The 20,390-nt window shown below is 47.6% G+C and overlaps 1 protein-coding gene across 4 annotated transcripts in view; it reads left to right on the forward strand.

Moving 5' to 3' along the window:
• Positions 1–20,390, forward strand: part of pof1b (POF1B actin binding protein) — a 29,287-nt gene continuing 8,897 nt past the window's right edge. Inside the window, exons 1-8 of one of the 4 annotated variants that reach the window (XM_069193623.1) lie at positions 3–259; positions 472–1,139; positions 4,086–4,163; positions 17,600–17,799; positions 18,529–18,562; positions 19,139–19,219; positions 19,336–19,428; positions 19,601–19,714. In XM_069193623.1, the coding sequence (XP_069049724.1) occupies positions 759–1,139; positions 4,086–4,163; positions 17,600–17,799; positions 18,529–18,562; positions 19,139–19,219; positions 19,336–19,428; positions 19,601–19,714 (981 nt within the window). In that variant the 5' untranslated portion in view covers positions 3–259; positions 472–758. Of the gene's footprint in view, positions 1,140–4,085; positions 4,164–17,599; positions 17,800–18,528; positions 18,563–19,138; positions 19,220–19,335; positions 19,429–19,600; positions 19,715–20,390 lie in introns of all 4 variants that reach the window. The other 3 variants (XM_069193624.1, XM_015351684.2, XM_015351685.2) reach the window with 3 other exon arrangements.

The raw sequence follows: 20,390 nt of genomic DNA on the forward strand, positions 1-20,390 counted from the left end.
TCCATGTAGTTTCCACGTGTGTCCTCTGGTGCTTGCTGTTCATTCTGAAAGAAATCCGCTGGGTGGCACTGACGATGCCTTTGAGACATTTTGAATACTTGTAGCATTTTCTCTTGTAGTCTCGACTCTGAACTGATTGAGCGGCAATATCTTTTCTGCATGACCTGGTGACCGAAATCATCTTTGGGAGGTGGAAGGAAACGCTAGTGGACCAAGCAGACTCCACACAGAAGGCGCTCCTGTCCGTGACGCCAGAGCTGTGAGGAAACAGCAGCGCTGACCGCCGGGCCGAGTGGAATTACGTGCAATCCTGAGAGAAAAATTTAAAAGTCTGAAATGTGACGATTCCGCTGCCTCGGAAGGTTTCGTGGGCGAGGCTGGTTGGAATAGCCTATAAACACCAGTCTGAGCACAAGATGACACTCACAGTTTCTGTTTTGGCTAAATCTGTTTTCTGTTTGTTTTTGAAAGGCAGCAGCACAGGCGGGGAGAAGGCAGAGTGATCGTGGGCGTGTCTCCGGGAGAGAGAGAGAGAGAGAGGTTTTCACAGGCCGCCCAGGTGAGCTCTTCACTTCCGAAGTCAGTTCACCTGGGCTTGCAGTGCAGAGCGAGACGCAGCTCGCTTCGCCGTATTTCCTGGCTTCGCTTCTCGCCTGCTGCCCACAGCTCTTCGCTCCAAAAGCAGGGAAAGCTGTAGTTATCTCCGTTGTGAACATTTTTTGTTGTCGTTTCTCCACACTAACGACAATCGTGCGACGATGTCCTTGCCCGTGTCTCCCGGCGCTTCCTCGTACCGGACCGTGAGCTTCTCTTCCTCATCCTTGTCGCCGATGTCCCCAGAGCTGCCGGTCTCGGGCGTTCCGGTTTCGGGGCTGCAGATGACGGGGGTACCGGTCCAGTACGTGACCAACGGAGCCGGCATGGAAGGCAATGTGGTCTACGAGACGGTCCGGTACCTGGTCCCGGTCGAAAGGAAAGTTATGCCCGAGTCGTATTGGTTGGTTGACAACAGACAGCAGCTCATGGCAACTCCAACTTACGTGCAGAGGTACAGCGTCAGCAGCGCCGACGGACTGGACACCGTTTATCAACAGCAACACGTACAACAACAGAGCACGATACACCTGGACGACATGGCCGTAAGTTGAAGCTCTTAACCACAACCCGTGTTACTTTACCGCTTACTGCGCGTTGCTCTTCCTAGTTTTGAGCACTGAAAATGTGGTGTAATTGAATTTGGTTAATTTATATTTACAGCACTTTCCATCCAACAGGCAATTGTCCCGCCGAGCTCAATAAAGACACGAAAGCTTTATTACATTGCGACGGGGGGAGGATATAAAACCAGTCAGCCTGCAATAAAGGTTTCGATTTCTTCACTGCGTTGCTCAGTACTGAGTAAAAACCATTCAAGTCCAATAATATTGCTTCAAGGCGATGATAGCACTTTCAATCTCCTCCGGAAACCAGTGAATGCCAGTTTGCAATTGTACCGTGTACTGGGCCACTGAATAAAGCTGTATCCATTATACTGCCAGAGTGGCACACTACATTCTCATCAGTGCCTGGTTAAAAACATGCCTGAGGCGGTCAGTTATCAGTGTATGACTAGGCAAATATACAGTTGATACTTGTACAGCATGTCCAAAAATATCACCCAAGTTACTGTATAGATGTGCAGCGTTTTTATTTTGTGTCTGTGATCGTTTTTTGACTGCAGGACTAGGAATGGCCTAATGTGGCTTGTGCTTTAAAAAGCAAAATCATCAGGACACACCAGAGAATGATCAGAGACTTGACAGCAGCTGCCTGGTTCCTCAGCTTTGGCTAAGACAAGAGGGCGAGAGAGAAACGAAGGCGTGACTTTGTTAACGCCCCTTGAAAAAGTAAATGTGACAGGATCTGTCATGTCGTTCTGCTCATTTAGGCCTGAAAATGACAAGGTGAGGGCTGGAACTGGTGTTTACCAGACCGAAGAGTCAAGTGGAAGAATCCGCAGAGTGTTTTTTTAAACTGACTAATTATGTTGCTATTCGCTACAGTATTCAACACCAGCAACACATTGCAGCAATGCAGCTGTTGTTATGTAAAGTGTGATTATTAGTTTTCCACTTACCATTTTTCCTAGAATTCTGCTAGATAAATATTGAGCACTGTGGCGTTGTCCCGTTATAATGGGACTCTGTAGGAGCAGGAAGTGTTGTCACTGGTCCCAGCAGTGTGGTCACAATGGCTAGGTCTTGTAACTGGGAGGTTGTGGGTTCAAATCCCTTGTGGGATGTGCTTGTTGTTCAGTTAACCAAGGTGAGTCAATCAGATTGCACCAGTAAGAGAACCACCATGATAAAGAGAAATCACGTGAATGAATGAATAGTAATAATGTTTTAGGTATTAAGTTAAAGTGGGTTTTTTTACTCTTAACTGCAACATCTAACTGCTTGATGGGACCGAAAACCTGAAATCTGAAGGTTAATTTAGCTCATTCCTGCCGCTGGGCACTGCGTGGCAGAGAGAGCTGTGCTCAGTCGGGTGGGGGCAGTTTGGGCCAGCATGCTTGTCTGCAGACTTGCTGGTGTGGATTCCTGCTGTGTTTGATTGCAAAGCTGTGCTGCAGTCCAGTTTCCTCACAGTGATTAACAGGCTTCTGCATGAGCTTCGTCACCACAGCTACATGATCTACAAGCCCCAGCAACTAGATGCTGTTCATGTTTAGGAAGACAATTCTTCTGCACTAGACTGCTTCTAGACACCCCAGATTCTCAACCACCTACTGAGCCCTGCCCCTCATATTCTGCCCAGCTACTGAACCCTGAACCCCGAACCCCAGGTTCTCTCCCGTTCCTGAGCTTTTCCCCCCAGAGGTTTCTGTCCTGTCGGGGTTTTTACTTTCTGTTCTAATCTCCGGTTAATGCTATAAACTGCAGAGATGCCGGCATTCAGGCAGAAATCCTGGAATAATGCACTTTACTATCAGGTGACATCCCACGACGGAATAGAATTCAAATTTGAATCTTAAACAAAAAAGGAATCCATCACTTCATGTGGAGACAGGTCCATTCAGGCAACTGCTATTATAGGAGCCAAAATGACATGCAGCACATTCAGTCAGAAGCCAGAATACTGGTTTATTAATTACTGCTGGCTGATCTGTGTGCCGTGCTACACAAACACTGGGCAGAGCTGTGCTCCAGATCTTTAGGTTGCAAGAGGTAGACGCCCATGTTTTCACTCTTGCCTCTCGTTCGCGAAAGAGTTTTTTTCCCCACTCATAAAATGTGGCTCGAGGAAAACCTAAATGCCCTCGGGCAATCAGCTGACCGAAATCGTGCTCTGAAATCCAGCTTTTCTCTTGATTTACATGGTAGTTTGAAGAGAATCTCTCCTTGTTTTACGAGGCTTCTATAAATTTGTTTCACATTATCATAAACCGCCAAAGGGGTACGGGGGGAAGGTCTGTAAAGAGACTGCAGTACCTTGGAGACAATGGCTGCTAAGGAAGACTATTCGAAAGTAGTGATTTACATTGAACAGGTGAAATGAAAGGCGGTCATTAGCTTATTACACCCCTATAAACCTGTTTCTGAAGTGGGACATGAGACAGAGGATACACATAATCCCCGCCATTCACAGTGCAGTCTTTGGCCCAGGTCCCTGCAGAACCACACCCAGCACAGAGCCTGTTGGAACAGAGTGAGATGCGCCAACAGTGGGCTGCTTTCATCCCTTGCTTGTGAATCACTGCTCCTCCTTCTTCTGGGGTTTCTGCAGCCCATGGTCCTCCTTCCTCCTCTTCTTCTGACAGGTTGGGCGCCTTCGAGACAGACCGGACCTTTAGAGAAACGGTCAAAGAGTTGACCGATGAAATGAATCGGGATAAAGAGGAAGCATCTGGTTTGTGAAGCTGGATGGGTGGTGGTTTTTGGCCTGTCTTACCGGAGGCCCAGCATGAGGTGGTGGGAACCCCAGGAGGTCCTCTGCTGTGTGCAGAGCAGAGCAGCGTTCCTGGGTGCTCGGCGTGCTGTTTGCCGGGGTGGGTTGCCACTTCTGGTTCTTAGCCAGCGTGTTCTCTCTGTCTCCCCCTATAGGCCTCCAATGGGAAAACTCCATCTGTGTTCAGCCAGACCTCGAGCCCTGCCAAGAGCCCTGAGCCCAGCTCCAGTGAGGTGAGTGTTGCATTGCACACCTGCACATGCACGGCTGCACACCTGTGTGCAAATATTGCATCAGTATGGGAGATTCGCTGGAATACTTCCCTGCTTTTTTTGTTGCTCGGGGGGGTTGGAGAACAGACCAAGAACACACACGAGACACAGACACGACGAGGGCAGAGTTTTGGCCTTGAAGACATCAAACCCACTGTACCTGCACATTGCCAGCTGCAAACCCAGATTTCTCAGCTGCTGGGTCCAAACAAGGCACCTCTGGTGAAGACAAAGCTGCCGTAAAGTCGGTCGGTGGGATTTAGTTTTGATCTAATCCAGGCCACTTTCCTAACAGCGATTATAATAATATAATTATAATAATGTTAATTATAAACAGCCTGAAGCAACGAATGATTTGCCTGGCTTATTGTTTTTTTATGAGGCAAGGAGACACTATACCGAGGGCGTTTGCCAAAAGCAACGGGTAATAACACCTTCAAGGGACCATCTGTGTCTTCTGAGATAGCAGGCTACCGTGAAGTCACTATGATTGGAGACGGGGTGCAGACTTTCAAGACGGTACCGTGATCCGAACGGGCCTTGCGGCTCCTACTCTGGCAGCAGAGCCTGGGCACTGCCAACAGCTGGACAGTGTTCACGGCCCGGACAGCACCTTACCGTTGTTCTGTCCCAGATCTTCACAATCCATAGTCTTCTGATTGTTTGAACAGATTAGTCCTGCAGAATAAAAAGGCTGATGTGTGCCATCTCAATTTAGCCACAGGAAGGACCGGCTCTTCAGGTCAGATTGCTAAACCTGCCTGAACTCTTTCTTCCAGTTTCTGTACAGGAGTTTCTTTTGCAATTCACAGGGGCAGCACTGAGCCAGCCCTTGATGAGACAATGACAAGGTGCAACAAACGTTGATGACAGTAATCAGAATCAGTAGATAAGACAATGGGGGTAAAGACTCCTCAGGTACCCCTGAAGTAGGGTATTTTTGACCTTCAGGACTGACTGAAAGAACAAGTTAAATTAAAATCAACACAAGCAAGCAGATCAATGAAGTCGTGAATTGGCACTGGAGCTGTGGAGCTCGTCTGGGATGAAAACCAGCTGACAGGATTCCTCCAGGATCAGGGCTGGGAGATGCAGTCTCTTCCAGCACTCCCTATCAGTGATGTCTTCTTGGCCGTGCAGTGTGTGTGTCGTTCGGTTTTATCTGGATTAGCCATCTTATTTGTTCAATGCTGACCTGCGCTGCGCTCTGAATGATTGATAGGTCTTCAGGAGATTTCTGGCATGTAAACAGTGCTGTGCCAGCCTACACCAGCAGCAGCATTTCAAAATCGGCATGCAGGCTTCTGGCTCTACAGAGCGTTGCAAAATGTTTTTAATTAGTCACCCGCTTAACCTAGCTTGCTTGTTCACATTAACCATAGGTTTGTTAAATGGTTGGAAAACAAAAGAAAGTACAGCACCTATTAATTCTAACCTTTGCAATTGGCTAAAAGCATTAGCCAAATATATAGTAGTAATTATCTAATCTAGAAAGTGTGAAGGCAGCCCTGGTCCTCAAGTCCTGTGAAAACAGTGCTCTGAAACTGAGCTCTGAGTTCCTGGAGGAGCTGGTGTGCTCTGGTTTCTAATCCAGCCTGAGTTGTCAATTAAACTATCACCTTATGTTCTTACTTAAACACAAACAGGCTGTTTATTAAGGCCATCTATTGTTGTCAACTCAAAACATTCATTCCGTTAACAGTACAGTTTCCTATAAAACACTCTGGAGCAAGCTCGTGATTTGGAAGTACCGATTAGTTAACTTTAGTCTTTCACAAGGTAACCAGGAGCTCGATGGGAAAAAAACAGGAAGACTCCAGGCTCCCCAGGAAGTGAGTTTGACACCCCTGCTCTAGGGACACAGCTGTCTTTATATGCACTTCAGTGATTATAGTTATTAAGGTTCTGAGGGGGAATGAAAACAGGAAATCCGAGGGCAGGAATGTCTCTCCTCAATGGGTAGCTTGGGTAGGACAGAATAGCCTGTTAATCTGGAAAGAAGTCAGGAAAAAAGGCTTTTTGTGTAGTTTATCCATCAGGCTTCACAAAGTACACTCCGACAGCACTGAGCTTTAAGTCAGCAGTTTTCGCCATGTTAAGTCTACTCCCCTGCAGTGGGATGTCATGTGTTTGGTCAGAGAATAGGGACCTTGTCTCCCTTGACAATGTCCGGCCTGTGATGAGCACGAGAGTCCGTCCGGCCTTGAGGAGCTGAAAGCGAGCTGGATATCGGCCTCTCTCCCTTTTTTTCTTTGGCATTTTTTTCAAACCCCGTGGGCGTGACACGCCCGGAAAATGATTTTTTAATGATGATGGCAGCTTTGCAGAGTAATGACTTACCTCCAGGGTTTCCCTGGAGCTGAAATCTGAGCGTGCGAGTGTTGGGTAATACAGCCTGAGCCCCGAGGGTGTCCTGTGGACACTGGAGCCTGCAGCCTGAGCCTCTGGCTCGGATAGGACCTCTGGGCAGGTGGACACCGGACAGAGTCCGCACGCTGGCTGGTGTGGAGAATCGAGCCTTTCCTGGGACACGTCGGCCTGTTTGAAGGCAGATGGGGATGCAGCTGATGTCCTGGCTGAATTTCCCCCTGGTCTTTACCATTCATGGCCTCCTAATAATCCCCATCTGTGAACTGGCTTTATCACTCTGCTCTCCTCCCCACTGAGAGCTGGTGTGTGGGGAGCGTACTGGTGCATCATCCAGGTGGGGCTGCACACCGGTGGTGGAGGAGGGGATCCCCATTACCTGTAAAGCGCTTTGAGTGGAGTGTCCAGAAAAGTTATATATAAGTATAAGTAATTATTATTATTACTACTACTGATTATTATTTAAGAGTTCATTCTCTCAGACTGAAGTGCGGTGTCCTGGGATTCTGTAGAGAATGCTGCTGATTCTGAAAAACAGCCTGGCCTTGAAAAGGCACTATATGAAATAAAAATAAAGTGACATCTTGCTCTGCAAGAGAGCCCTTTGCACGCATGCACAGCCTCTGTTGACAGACTGATTTTAAAACTTCGATTTCCTCCTTCTCCTTGTTGCAAGAATGTCTCGGCTGTGTTCGGGGGAAAGACAGGCTTTGAGCTTGGAAGACTCCTGATATTACCCTTGAGTCATCACCTGCATGTCGCCGCTGGTCGCATCTGCACTGGAGGGTTTGGCAGCGAAGCCGTCTCCCCCGCGGTCCCGCGAGCCAAGGCGACGTGGCTTCTGCAGAGCGGAGTGGTTTGAGACGATAGGCCGGCGCTGACCTTGTCCTCTTTCGCAGCGAGCGCGTCGGGGATTCAGCCGGCTCTAACGGCGGGGCCTGGGGATCCTTTCTGCCGCGCAGCGCTTGTCAAACCATCTGGGGGAACGGGTTCTCCTAAGGCTCGTCCCATTGTGTGTGTCAACCCCCCCACCCCCCCCAGAGCAGCTTCCAGCCTGGGGGCTCTGTCGCTGATGGGAAGAATTTGATTTACCACTCGTCCTGCTCTGTGAGACGGCACCTGGCAGCAGGAGCCCGCGGAGTTTGTAGATGAGAGGTGGCGGCACCTTTCAGCTCGGCGGGGGGGTGGGGCAGTTCCTTCTCTGCAAAGCCTCAAGCATGCAGTGGGCCTGCTGGGTAAAGTGGGTCCCCTTCTATATGTAAAGTCCCTTAGGGAGAAAGGCGCTATATACCTGCGATTGATTAACTTCAATTGAAGATGCTTGTGGGCAGCGTGGTGTGACAGTGGGTAGCGTCGCTGCCTTGCAGTGCTAGGGCCCCGGGTTCATATCCAGGTCTGTGGTACTGTCTGTGAGGAGTTTGTCTGTTCTCCCTGGGTTTGCATGGGCTTTTCACTGGGAGCTCTGGTTTCCTCCCACAGTCCAGAATCATGCTGGTAGGCTCCTGGGAAAATTGGCCCCTGGATTGAAATTGTCTGTGATGGACTGGAGTCCCGTAATGGGTGCACCCTGCCCTGGGCCCATTTCTTGCCAGGATAGGTACCAACTCCCCCAGTAGTTGGCAGAAGTGTTGTGAAAATGCTTTGATGAAAATACATGCATGATTCTCCCTTTTCTGAATCCTGTTTCTGGATACTGGAAGCAAACACGACAGATTACATAAAAGGATTCAATGAAATATTCTTGCCATGTAGTCCTGCTCAATCCTTTGTGCATTTTTAACTTTTTAAAGTCCCCCATCCTTTAGATGTAGACTAGCAGCGTCTTCATATCTGGTAACATTATAGAATAGATGAAATAGGTAGCAATGTATCAATATAGTTAATAATTAATATAGTTCACACCTATGTCTAGGTATTTGCAGTTATTGAAATTGAAGCCAAAATGATCTGCCTTTGTTTGCTTTAGTTACACTTCCACAACTGGTGCAGCAACATTTTCTCATCTTCAGTCCTGCTCTCGAATGGCTCTTTTATTGCTGTTCTCTGCACCTCGGGCATTCCTCCATCTCCTATTAAACTTCACCTTGCTGGAGATTTAGGGCGCTGAATGGCTTTGGGGGATTTTCTGCTCTGTTAGGGCACGCAGAACCAGGACTGGAAAGCTGTCCTGGAGCGCAACTTCTATCAGTGCCGAGGTAATTGCAGATCTGCCCTAAATTACAGCATTATTGAATAACAGCCTGAATCCAGTTACACCAGCCATTAGAGACAGACTGACCCTCTTTGACGTATGAGACTCTGCAGACTTGGCAAGCTCCTGGTGGCGCGGGTAAGGGTGGGATGTGTGTTCTTGGCCACTCTTTCGCGAGAAAGAAAGGCACTGCAGAGAATGGTCAATATGGCCCAGAAGATCATCGGCTGCGTTCTCACCCAGATTAAACAGCTCTATGAGGACCGCTGCCGTGGTAGAATTCTGGCCATCACAGAGGACAGTCACCACCCAGGGCATGAGCTCTTCACCCCACTGCCCTCAGGCAAGAGATATAAGAGCATACGGACACTTACCACTAGATTCTTCAATAGCTTCTATCCACAAGCAGTGAGACTGGCGAACACATTTAGCCATCCCCCTCGGACCACACCTACACCATCACCATCTACCTCTTTATGATTTCTTATCTATTGCACATCTCCAGTCATTGTTTACACGTCTGTATTGTTTACATTCAAACTGTCTACATGTTTACTTGCACATTGTCTATTGTTTGTACATTGTCTTGATGCACTGTTTGCACTTTGTTTTGTTTTTTACACTTGTTTTACAATGGAGAGACTTTCTGTAAGTAAGAATTCCATTGTACCAGTACCGGTTACATATGGCAATAAAGTTCAAGTTCAAGTTCAAGATTATAATTAATAGAACTTTTGTAACCATAGGAGAGGTTGCAAACCAGAAGTGGCTCGTGGGCCCATCCAGCCTGTTAGGCCCATCAGTGAGTAGCTAGTTGAATCCAGGATCTCATCCAGCCATTTCTTGAAAAAAGCCAGGGAATCTGCTTCAGCCAATTCAACAACATGGCAGGGCGTCTTGTTCCATACCCCCGCAGCCCTTTGTGTAGAGAAGAGACTCCTGTTCTCAGTTTTAAATGTTCTGCTGTTAGAATCCCAGAAAGCAGGGGGCCCGACTAATCAAGCTCTCCTGGCCCCCAATACAGAGCGGTTCTTTTTGGCTGCGCACTGGAGCTCAGAGGATCGGGTGGAGACTTTGTGTCGGCAGGCAGGCTTCTCCTAACCACAGCTGCAAGGGCACGGGGGCGGATGTGTGTCTTCTCTTTCTGCAGTGTTGTGTCTACCTGCATGGCCAGGCCCCTGTCTGAACCCTGTGCCCCTCCCATAGATACCATCTCTCTCCTGCAGTGGTGCCAACACATCCTCTGTCTGCCCACATTTCCTCTTGCCAGGAAAGGAATAGCAGCTTTAGAAACAGCTGTGTTTTTTCCATAGTTCCCAAGTGCATAAACTTATATATTCGTAAATTGTCAACTATGTTTTCTTCCCTCTTCCCATATATATATGTATATACTGATGCTCAGTGAACGCTACATTTTGCATCAATAGCTCGTTAGGTACTTGCACATTATTTTTCATTACATTAAAATGTAAAGACTACGAAGAAATGCATACCGTTACATCTCGAATAGTGATAGTTTGTTGGTTGCTAGAGTGCATTGCTTCTGGCGATGACAAAGGGCTGAGCTCAAATCATGTAGTTGGGTAAACATATCAGGTGTTCAGTGTTTGGTATTTCAGTTGAATTAAAATCTGCCAAATTAATTAGGGATTGGTATAAACGGCTATTCTAGATGACCTGATTTTAACTGAAGCACGCACCGCCTGAGTCATGATCACCTGGTTGATTACAACTGTTGAGGCGCTGTTAAGACAATGAGATGCTTTGGTTCAACCATCAGCAGACTAACCCAGAGAGTTTCCCCTCTTCCTTGGTGAGGGACAGGGCACATCTTGGAAGACAGTGGGTCACCATACTGGCCCAGGACGATCTCCTCTGTCTGACCCACCCGCATGAGGAATGCACGGTGCACACATTATGAGAGATGTCAGGAAGAAGAGTTCAATTACAGTGTGCTTGCTTGGAGGCTATTCAGGAGAGAAATGCTGGCAGCCAAGAGGTCTTAAAAGAAGGCAGGGTATCGGCTTCAACAGCATCTTTGGGGAGGTTGTTGCAGACACCCACAACCCTTGGTGTAAGGACGTGCCTCCTGTTCTTGGTTTTAGATGCATTTCCACATTGCTGCTGTCCATACGAAGAGTTATCTTTATTTGCAAGCTGGTGCATTGGCTGTTGTTCGGCAGTTACTGTGCATTCTGTAATATTTCTGCAGGATGGTCAGAGAGTCAAAACCAGATCTTGAAACCTAGGGACTAGAGACGTGTGTTTCTGAAATCTGGCAAAGATCTTCTTTACCTGTTGTATTTTAATCCAGTACGTGTGTGCGAAGCGTTTGCCTGTGATTGGAGATCGCTCCATAATCTAGAGCCCACATTGGATGAAAGAATGTATATGTAGTTAATCACACTGCTAATGGCTTTGTCACTGTGCCCCTACAGGTAATCTACGCTTAATCTCCCCAGGGAAGCCTGTCATTAACTGCGATTACAATAATAACAGGTATTGCCTTCCCTTTGGATTCTTGTGTCCCAGTAAAAACGACACTCCTTGTTCACAAGCAGTGAGAGAGAAAGAGAGTTCCAGACGCTTTCTCATTTGCAGGTGTGGAAGTGCGACTGTTTAGACTTGTCCTCTCAGGTGTGAACACCGTGTTCAGATGCAAAACACCCATCAGCGCTGGCTGGGGTGCGTCAGAACCCACCCCCCCGTCATTCAAATCCCAGGAGGCAAAAACGGAGTTTCGGGAAGGCGGGAATGACCTCGTTCGAAAGTAAGAGCTGCTCCAAGGCGCTGTTAAAAAGCAGGTTCGGGAAAAGAGACTCCTATGGCGTGGACGTTTCATCCACTCCAGGTTTTGCAAGATGCAAGTCTCTTTTTGTATATGAAATGTGTGCAAACCGCTATCTTCCGTCCCATTTTGAATACACTCACGTGGAGCCTGCACAGAGTTTTAAAGCCCGTCTGTTTTGTGTTTTTCTGGGTGTTGTAGCGGTAGTACAGTTCGTGCAAGAGCTTGACGCTTAAAGCATGATGAGGACATGAGTTCCGGGTGGGGGGTAGTTTGAAAAATATTCTGTGCCTCCTAAACGGAGACCTGGGGGGTAGAAATGAATTGAAAATTGAACGATTCCCGTGCCTTTCCTGGCTCTTCTCCCTGCGTCTGTGGGTTCTGCTTCCTCGGTGGGATTATGGGTCCTTTCCTGGCGCGGCAGAAAGATGTCAGCGAAGCGAACGGCCTGATGCGGCCGCCGGACGCTCGCCCCCGTCTATTCGAAATTAAACCTTCGGGGTTTTGGCCGTTGTTGTTGTTTTTTTTTTTTTGCTTGTTCCTTTAAAAAAAATCCCTCCTTCTGTGCCGTTGCGAGATGTGACGTGTCACACGATGCTGTTGTCCTGTTCCATAGCGCGACCTGCGGGAAGTCCACGCGAGAGCACGAGTCTGGGTCACGGGAATGAGTTCGCACGTATACCTTTAGGAGCGCTTACCACGGTTTACTGCAGTGCAGCGTGAAATATATGAGCAAGCATTCTACAAATAACTGTAAAACGTGGCATATCAAACTTAACTACATAAATACAGCATTCTTCTTATTTATTGTTGTCGTCATCCTGTAAAGCGCTTTGAGAAGCCACCTTAAAAGGCGCTATATAAAATAACGTTTTTTATTATTATTATTATTATTATTATTATTATTGTGAAATAATAATGTGAAACGTGAGAATGTGAATTCAGATTTACTGCGTTAAACGTACTCAAGTCCACATTTCGCATTGAAATTGTAATGAGTGACACACCTATTTGAAATGTTGTTTTTTTTTTTTATATTCACATAAAAGAAGGCACGGCTGCAAAATGTTCACACCGGCTCTCGGTTTGATCAAAGACTGTGGTATTCGAACTCTGCCGTTGTAATTTGCAATGAGAAAAAAAAAGAAAAAGACACTTAAAAAGCACAGACCGGTGTGGGATAAAAGCGCTGAAATGCACACGTTAACCAATCTTGCATACACGCCTGATATAGGAATTTGTTTTATGATGTAATCGCTACTTTGATTGACACTGAAAGTATAGGAATCACAGTCACAAACGTTTTCTCATAATGCGTTAACACACAGTGCGTTTAAAATGACAGCGCCTCGTAAAATCTTAAGATACGAGATGTTATATTCATTAAACACTATGGTCTAATGCTGCCCTCTTCTTTAACATTTCTAAGAAAAAAAAAACCTGAACAACATTTAAAAACGTGCAAGACTTGTACGTAAAAATCTTACTGTGCTCTCATTTGTAATTTACCTCTGGAAGGGTAGTTTTGTTTTCTGTCGTTTCTGTTCGCTTTTATTTGTTAGACAACTCTTTTTTTCCCCGCCTTTGATTGTAAAGTAACTAAATAACAAGTGAAACGTTTGAAAAAGAAACGCGATTTGACGAGGCCTGGCGCGGAGAGTGGACACGCCCACGGTCCGCCCTGCCCGGTTAAACAACCAAGCGCGTCTCACCGCGTGACAAAGGTCACCTCGCGTCTGCGGGGGAAGATTCCGAGTGGCAGAAGACAGCTCAGTTTCCTCTGGGTAACGTTACAACCCCGAACAGAGTGCGAGAGACGGTCAGACCAGCGAAGTCATTCAGTATCGAGAGTGAGGCATGAACCACACAGCACCATCAGAAGTGCATTTCAGTCTGAGGATGGAAGCCCCCTGCTTTACACTAAGGGTTGTGGCAGTATGGCACAAGATACCCAGCCGTGTTGTTGAAGGCGATACTCGAGTTTCTTTCGATAGACAGCTGGATGAAACCCTGGGATCGATGAGCTATTGACTATCTAACGGGCAGAACGGCCGAATGTCTCCTCTCGTTGGTCACCTCTCATGTTCTCGTGTGCCGTTACTGTGCTCCGAATGACTTGATCACGGGGATTTCAAAACCGATTGTACTGGTTGCAGAAACTTCTGGTCTTCTGCCGTTTTTCCTGGCTCACCACCATTTTCAACTTCAGCTGCGCTAAAATAACAAGTCACTAGACTGTAACTAAAATAACAAGACGCACCCTTTCTTTTATTAATTCAAATTGATGGTGATTATTGGAAGGTTTAAACAAATTAGGCAAGTACGAGTTCTGGGAAGTAGGGCTTTAGGAGTTTCAACTCGGATGTTTGTGACTCTTTGCCCTGGTAAATTGTGCAGGATACAGTGTTTCTGCAGTTCCCTGTGGTTCAGACCATCTTAACTTTTCAGTGGTTTACCCAAAACCTTTATTATGCTGTTCTATACCCATCTAGGCCTCAACATGCCTCTGTCATGATCTGATCTGGTTTTTCTCTGTTCTGTACCAGGGTGAACCACAAAAAGCTATAAAGAGTTGTAGGGGTGTGGAGCAACCTGCTCAGCTATGTTGTGACATCGTAGCTTCTTTCACGTGATGGATGAATGAGTTCCTTTTATCAGCTAGGCACTAGAAGCCAATCGAGCACGAACAGCATTTCCTTTCATTTGCAAATCATCTGGTGTTTTGTAACACAAGTAGAGACGTGAGAAAACAGGCAGTTTTTAGCAGACATTTATGCAATAAAAACACAAACAAACACACAAAACGAGGTGCAGATGGACACAGTCTGCTCCTGCTCTTTCCCACCCTGCAGTGACCAGTGCTCCGGCCCTCACACGGACAGTGTGCAGGACGGGGTTCTGCCCTTCCCGGGGTTGTTCCTGTTCATGCACGCTGCAGAATACCCACGTTTCTAAACACATGCATGAGAAAACTCGACAGCATACCGCCGGTTGTGGGGAAAAAGCTTTGGTCTGTATTCCACTTGCTTTGGGTAAAGAACGTTTGTGATGTTTAGACGTGGAGTGCTGTATATTTTATTGCATTCGGCAGCTGCTGTGTTCATTCTGCAGTTGTGTCTCATGCCATTCAAGCAGATGGGCTCTCTGCATGTTGTGAGCAGTGTTTTTGTATACGTGTGTCTCAGCGCATCTCTCGGGGTGTCTGGCATGAGACGAGGGAGGAGAGGAGATGGACTGATGACTCCAGACGCAAAGACACGAACGTAACATCATTGGGTGCCTGGAAAGATGGAGTCCCATTAAGGCTAGCTTGTTAGAAAGCTGTTCAATTTCAAATGTTGCCTCCAGTTGGCTTCCCAAGGACAGCATGGTGAAAGAAGGAGTTTTGTCTTAAAATAATTCCAGTTCTGTGGAGCAGCATTGAATCCCATGACTAAGGACCAAAGGCATGACCGCTATACTGGGAAAGGTGACTCACACCTTCCCTTACAGCAGCGTTCCTAAGCCCTGGTCTGAAGGGCCTCAGTCCAGCAGGTTTTAAGGGTCACCATCACACAGTCCATGGCACAGTTCCATTGTGATCCATTATGTAGATGATTTATTAAGAGATGAAATCTGGAGATCCCAAACGCCGAGTTCTCGTATTTCGGGAGTTCCTTTGCATAATTCATCAGAACCTTACAGGTGTTGTCGAGTTTAGAAACGGGTGACCTACTTATATAAGACTAACTGGGTTGGGACTCCAGGGCCAGAGGTGAAGACTCCTGCTTTAAAGCAACAAGAAATGAAGGAGAACGTATAGGGTATTGGAATATCTGTCATATTGTTCTTTTTGGCCTGGGGTGGTACCTCACTGTGGGGCCGCAGACGACCTCAGTATTGTCCTGCTTCTGCCCCTGTCCATTTCTAGTCCCCTCTGGGTCCTTCTCCAGACGCGCTCAGTTTGCAGTTTTGTAATTCCTCGAGAAATCTGGCAAACCGCGCACGAGCACCTGGCTTCAATTGCTTGTCGGGGTTCTAAAGCCCCGATTTCCTGTTTTTTACGTACTCGGATCTGAGTCCCACGTCTGCCTGTCACTGTGCTGAGCCCATCGTATCCGCAGTGAAAGTGTGGCTGTCTCGGAAAATAATTAAGATTGGAAAGCCAGATAAGTGTGTGTTGCAACCCTGGGTGGGCCTCCTGTTTTTACTGCCTCGTTGTTGTTTTTGCTTTTGCCTGAGATCGTTTCTGAGTCTACGCACGACAGCACCTCTCCCCTCTCCTTGGAACTGTTTCTTGCTGGCAGCATCCTGCTACACCGCGGGAATGCAGCTCAGCCAGTTCGCCCTGCTTTTTGATCTGGGTTTTGTGGCCTTTTTGGAAGCGACCTAGCTGATAAAGATCAATTTAATCGGCAATCAAAGAGCATTCAGGAGTATCCAGGCTGAAATCCATGTCATATTGGCACAGGCAACTCTCAGCTTCCTCTCACTGCGACCAGGCAGGACAAAACTCCCAGTGCTCGAGAGGTCTCATACAGCAAAGTCCTTTAAGTCCAAGTTGCATTTGGCACTGTGCTGCTGCTTCTATCTTCTACATAAAACATACTGTAGAGTTTCAGCTCTTTTTATGCAAATGTCTTTAATGCATAATGCAAAGAACACCTCGGAGCTAAAATTCCTAAAATGTGCTATTGGTGTCTGCTTTGTGATCCTCTGAACTTTGCTCACAGGCCTGTCTGCCATAGGGGCAAAAAGTAGAATGCCACTGCATTGCACTGTGATCAGTTTCACGGGGTTGATGACCTGCAGGTCTTGCAAAAATTGTCCAGAGGAAACTGGCTGGGGACGCGATGGACAACACTGCCACAATCGCGTGCTGTGTGCTGTGATTTCCTGTGCTTCACAAATACAGCATCTGTAGTTTTGCCTGGCACAAAGAACTGTCTTCTTGTGGACTTTGGAGTAAATTATTCATCCACACAGTTTGTGTGCTGCAACATAATTGATGTTTATGATTCTCTCTTCACACACACATTTCCCTGTGCAAACATATTCTACATGAATGGCACAGGGTTTAAACTTCCGCGCTTGGTTTTGGCTCGAGTTTTGGGTAAAACCTGAAATGGATCGTTGTGCTGTGCAAGAGGAATCACGTTGGGTTCCTCATCAGTTGTCTAGTTATGTATTTCAGTTAAGAATGCGGTGTTTAGCCACAGTGCCTTGGGAATAGTTCTAGCCAAACAGGAGGAACTGAGGCTCTTCTAATCGATTATAAGGATGCAGCTCTTCCAGTTGTTAGTAGACAAATCTGTGTGTACGGCATATCACGGGTTGAGATGATAGTGACTTAGTGCAGATGACAGCGGAAGAAAGCAGATGCCTCCTTTTCCTTGGACACATAAGAATCTCACAAGCACATTCCTCCAGTCATGGACGGAGTAGAAGGTTTGCCTGTCAGGCCAGGGATGGTCAGCTCTGGTCTTTCAGTGTCTTGGTTAAGTCTGATAACTGCACAACAACTATGCGACAGACAGATTGTTAATGTGACTGATGACTTAAAGAGATCAATCAAACCTTGGTGAGTATGGTCTTCTGAAAACAGGGGTGGCCACTGCTGTGTTCTATACATATCCTGGCTGTTAAGCAGTTGGTAGACCATGTGTGAAAAGCGCACAGTGCGGAGGCGTGGCAGCAAGGTGATTCAAGGTGAATCTGAAGGGAGCACGATCGCCCCTCCTGGAGGATAACACTGCTGCCCTCGCAACCACAGCCGGCACTCGTGGGAACAGTGAACCCACTCTCGTCTGCAGGGCGCAGCCTGTAGGAGGCGCTGTCTGTGCAGCCACCTGCTTCATGCACCCAGCTCCAGGAGCGACAGACAAGTTCTACCTGAGCAGCCTGTGCTGTTTTTGAACTGGTCTGGACATTATCACTGAAAGCGGCGGACACACTGTTTGCCACAGCTATGACCAGCCTTCCGCTGGAGATGCGTGGGCGAACGCATTTAGGAGATAACCGGTGGCGTCGCTCTTTGTTTTGTCCTGGCGGTGACGCTGCTGGGGGGGCCAGAAGACTGTGCTCAGCGAGACGGTGGAGAGGAGCAGCGTGGTGAAGACGGAGGCCAGGGTGGTCTCCTCGCAGGCGGCGGAGCAGCCGAAGCAGAACAAGCTGGACAATCGCTTCTTCGGGGAGCTGCTGGCCGAGGTGTACCGCAAGAACTCCGACATCTACAGCTGCATCGCCGACCATGTGGGCAAGATCCGCGGCCAGTGGGTGACTCATGTTTCCTCTCGCTGTCTCGCTCGACCCACGGTCTCCCTCGACTCTCTCCTCCTGCTCTCTGTCCACGGTCTCCCTCGACTCTCTCCTCCTGCTCTCTGTCCACGGTCTCCCTCGACTCTCTCTTCCTCCTCTCTGTCCACGGTCTCCCTCGACTCTCTCCTCCTCCTCTCTGTCCACGGTCTCCCTCGACTCTCCCCTCCTCCCTATGTGTCCTCTCCCTCACAAATTTAAATTCAATAAGATTTATTGGCACGACTGATGAATTACAGTGTTGCCAAAGCAAGACATTTGCAACAAAAATCCCTTCAGCCAACAATGGGCCTTTTTTTCCCAGATTCATTTGTTAGCGTTGAAAACTGTCCTTGAAGGTGCTGAGCACTTTTAATGAGGACATTTTCTACAAACTGCAATGTTCACATGCAAATTCCAGGGGAGAGGGGTTTTGGTCTTATCTGTGAGAGGTGACTCGCAACGCAAACAGAAACCTTTACTCCTGACAGGGTTGTGATTTGGCTGTGTGTGTGTGCCTGTGAGCTGTACCCAGATTGTCATTGATTTGCTGTTTGTGTTGCGACTCTCTGTCAGTGTGGCGCTCAGTGGAGAAAGGGGCAGTTCCTTGGCCCTGCTCCTCTCAATAAACAGACCACGCTCCCCCCATCGCCCCCTAGCGGTCTGGCAGCTGAACTGACGACACTGTGTGATTTTTATGTTTGCAGGAAACACCACCTGGACAACACAATTGACTATAAGGTAGGAAGGTGCACCTCAGCATTTTCATGCAATAGAACAACAGCAGGGCTGTGGAAAAACAATATCCCGGGATTTCTGACTTCCTCAACACTTTTGTTTATTACGAAATAAAGTTTTTTGCAGAACTTTCCACTCGGCTATGGATTTCTCAGCTTTTCAGATAACTGTATGGATTTCTGGATACATTGTTCTTCCAGGTTTCAGACACTGGGCCAGAAGTGAAGTTTTATCTGCCATGCTTTAAAGTTTATGGTAGTTTTTATGCACAAGAAAAAAAATCTTAATACATTGTCATTACCCTGAAAGGCCAGTTGTGTTTGTCTTATTAATTGAGAGACAGGTGCTGGCATGCTGTGGGAGAGAATTTGGATGCATGTGGCCCTCTGTGTTACTGGCAGTGGGAGTAGTCAATTCCTGTTGTACATTCCCATTCCTAGTGTCCCTCTGCAGGGAATAAAATGCTTTTCCATGCGTAGTCAGATGCCAGCCGGGACCAGGGACCAATAGAAGATAAAGCTGTGGTTGAGCTTTAAAAGGACAGTGCAGCAGCAAATCTGTCTGTTCATCCATCCGTAGGCGGAGAAAGAGCAGGTGGAGGGTTTGATCCCGAAGGATGCATCCGAACTGACCAAGCAGCAGATCCGCTACCTGCTGGAGGTGGGCATGGCCGTCTCTCCTGCGCCCTGTCTCCGTTTCTCCGGCTCCTGCGGGTGATTGTTTTCGGACGGTGCTGTGCAGCACGGTGATGCGCTCTCTCTCTCTCCCTCTCTCAGACCCGGATGACCGCTGACAAGACTCTCCGTCTGCTGCTGTCCACTTTCAGCAGCCTGAGGGAGGAGCTCATGCACCTGCAGCAGGACCTCCAGGTAGAGATGAATACTATAATATTAATAATGATTTATTTGATATAATGTCTTTAAAGGTCTATCTCAAAGCGCTTTGCACTAGGTGTTAAAAAAACAAGGCCTGTGTTGTCCCGTGACCTGCACTTGACCCCCCGTTGCTGGTTGACCGCCTCTGTTCCCCCTGCAATGACAGAGGCTGGAGATGGACAAGGAGAGTCTGGAGAGCGACCTCAGCTTCAAGGCTGACCAGGCCCAGCAGTACGACCGGCTCCTGGAGTCCGTCCGCGAGAATAACCGCCAGCTGCAGGTACTGGGGGCGTGGCTTGGGGGGGTTGCATAGGCCAGATAGGTCAGAGGTCATCCAGTCCTCTCTATTCATAGACAGAGAGAGGCAAGGTGGAACTGATTTCATCTTGATGCGTGTTCCCTTCCTGACCAGCATTCATGTAGGATATTGTGTACAGTTTTGGTCACCGTGTTTCATAACTAGAGCTATTGCTGCTGCTCTGTGGTCCATCCAGACAAGAGCAATCAGATACATTCTGGGGCTTAAGGGACTGTCCTATACTGGCAGGCTGAGGGAACTGAACCTCTTTAGTGGTGTTGAACAGAGAGGACTACAAGGAGGCGTGATATAAGTATTCTTGAAGGAACTGATAAAGACCACCTACCAGCTGTCTTCAGAATCTGCAGTGACACCGAGGTCACACAGGGGAAACTACGTTTAATACCGAGAACAAGAGAAACTTCTTTACCTTTACCCTCCCAGCTGTGTTTCTGCAGCCAATACCGTGGCTTTGTTCAAGCAATGGCTGAATGAGATGACTTGTATTAGTAATTAATTAGCCATTTCCAGTACTTATTAGCTACAGGTTCGATGGGCTGAGTGGCCTCTGCGTGTTTGTAACCTGTATTCCTACCCCTGTGTCACTGGGTGGTGGATCTTCTATGGGAGACCGGTGCAGTCCATCTGTATGTCTCTA

This window comes from Lepisosteus oculatus, chromosome 8, assembly GCF_040954835.1.
Source record: "Lepisosteus oculatus isolate fLepOcu1 chromosome 8, fLepOcu1.hap2, whole genome shotgun sequence".
Taxonomy (NCBI): domain Eukaryota; kingdom Metazoa; phylum Chordata; class Actinopteri; order Semionotiformes; family Lepisosteidae; genus Lepisosteus; species Lepisosteus oculatus.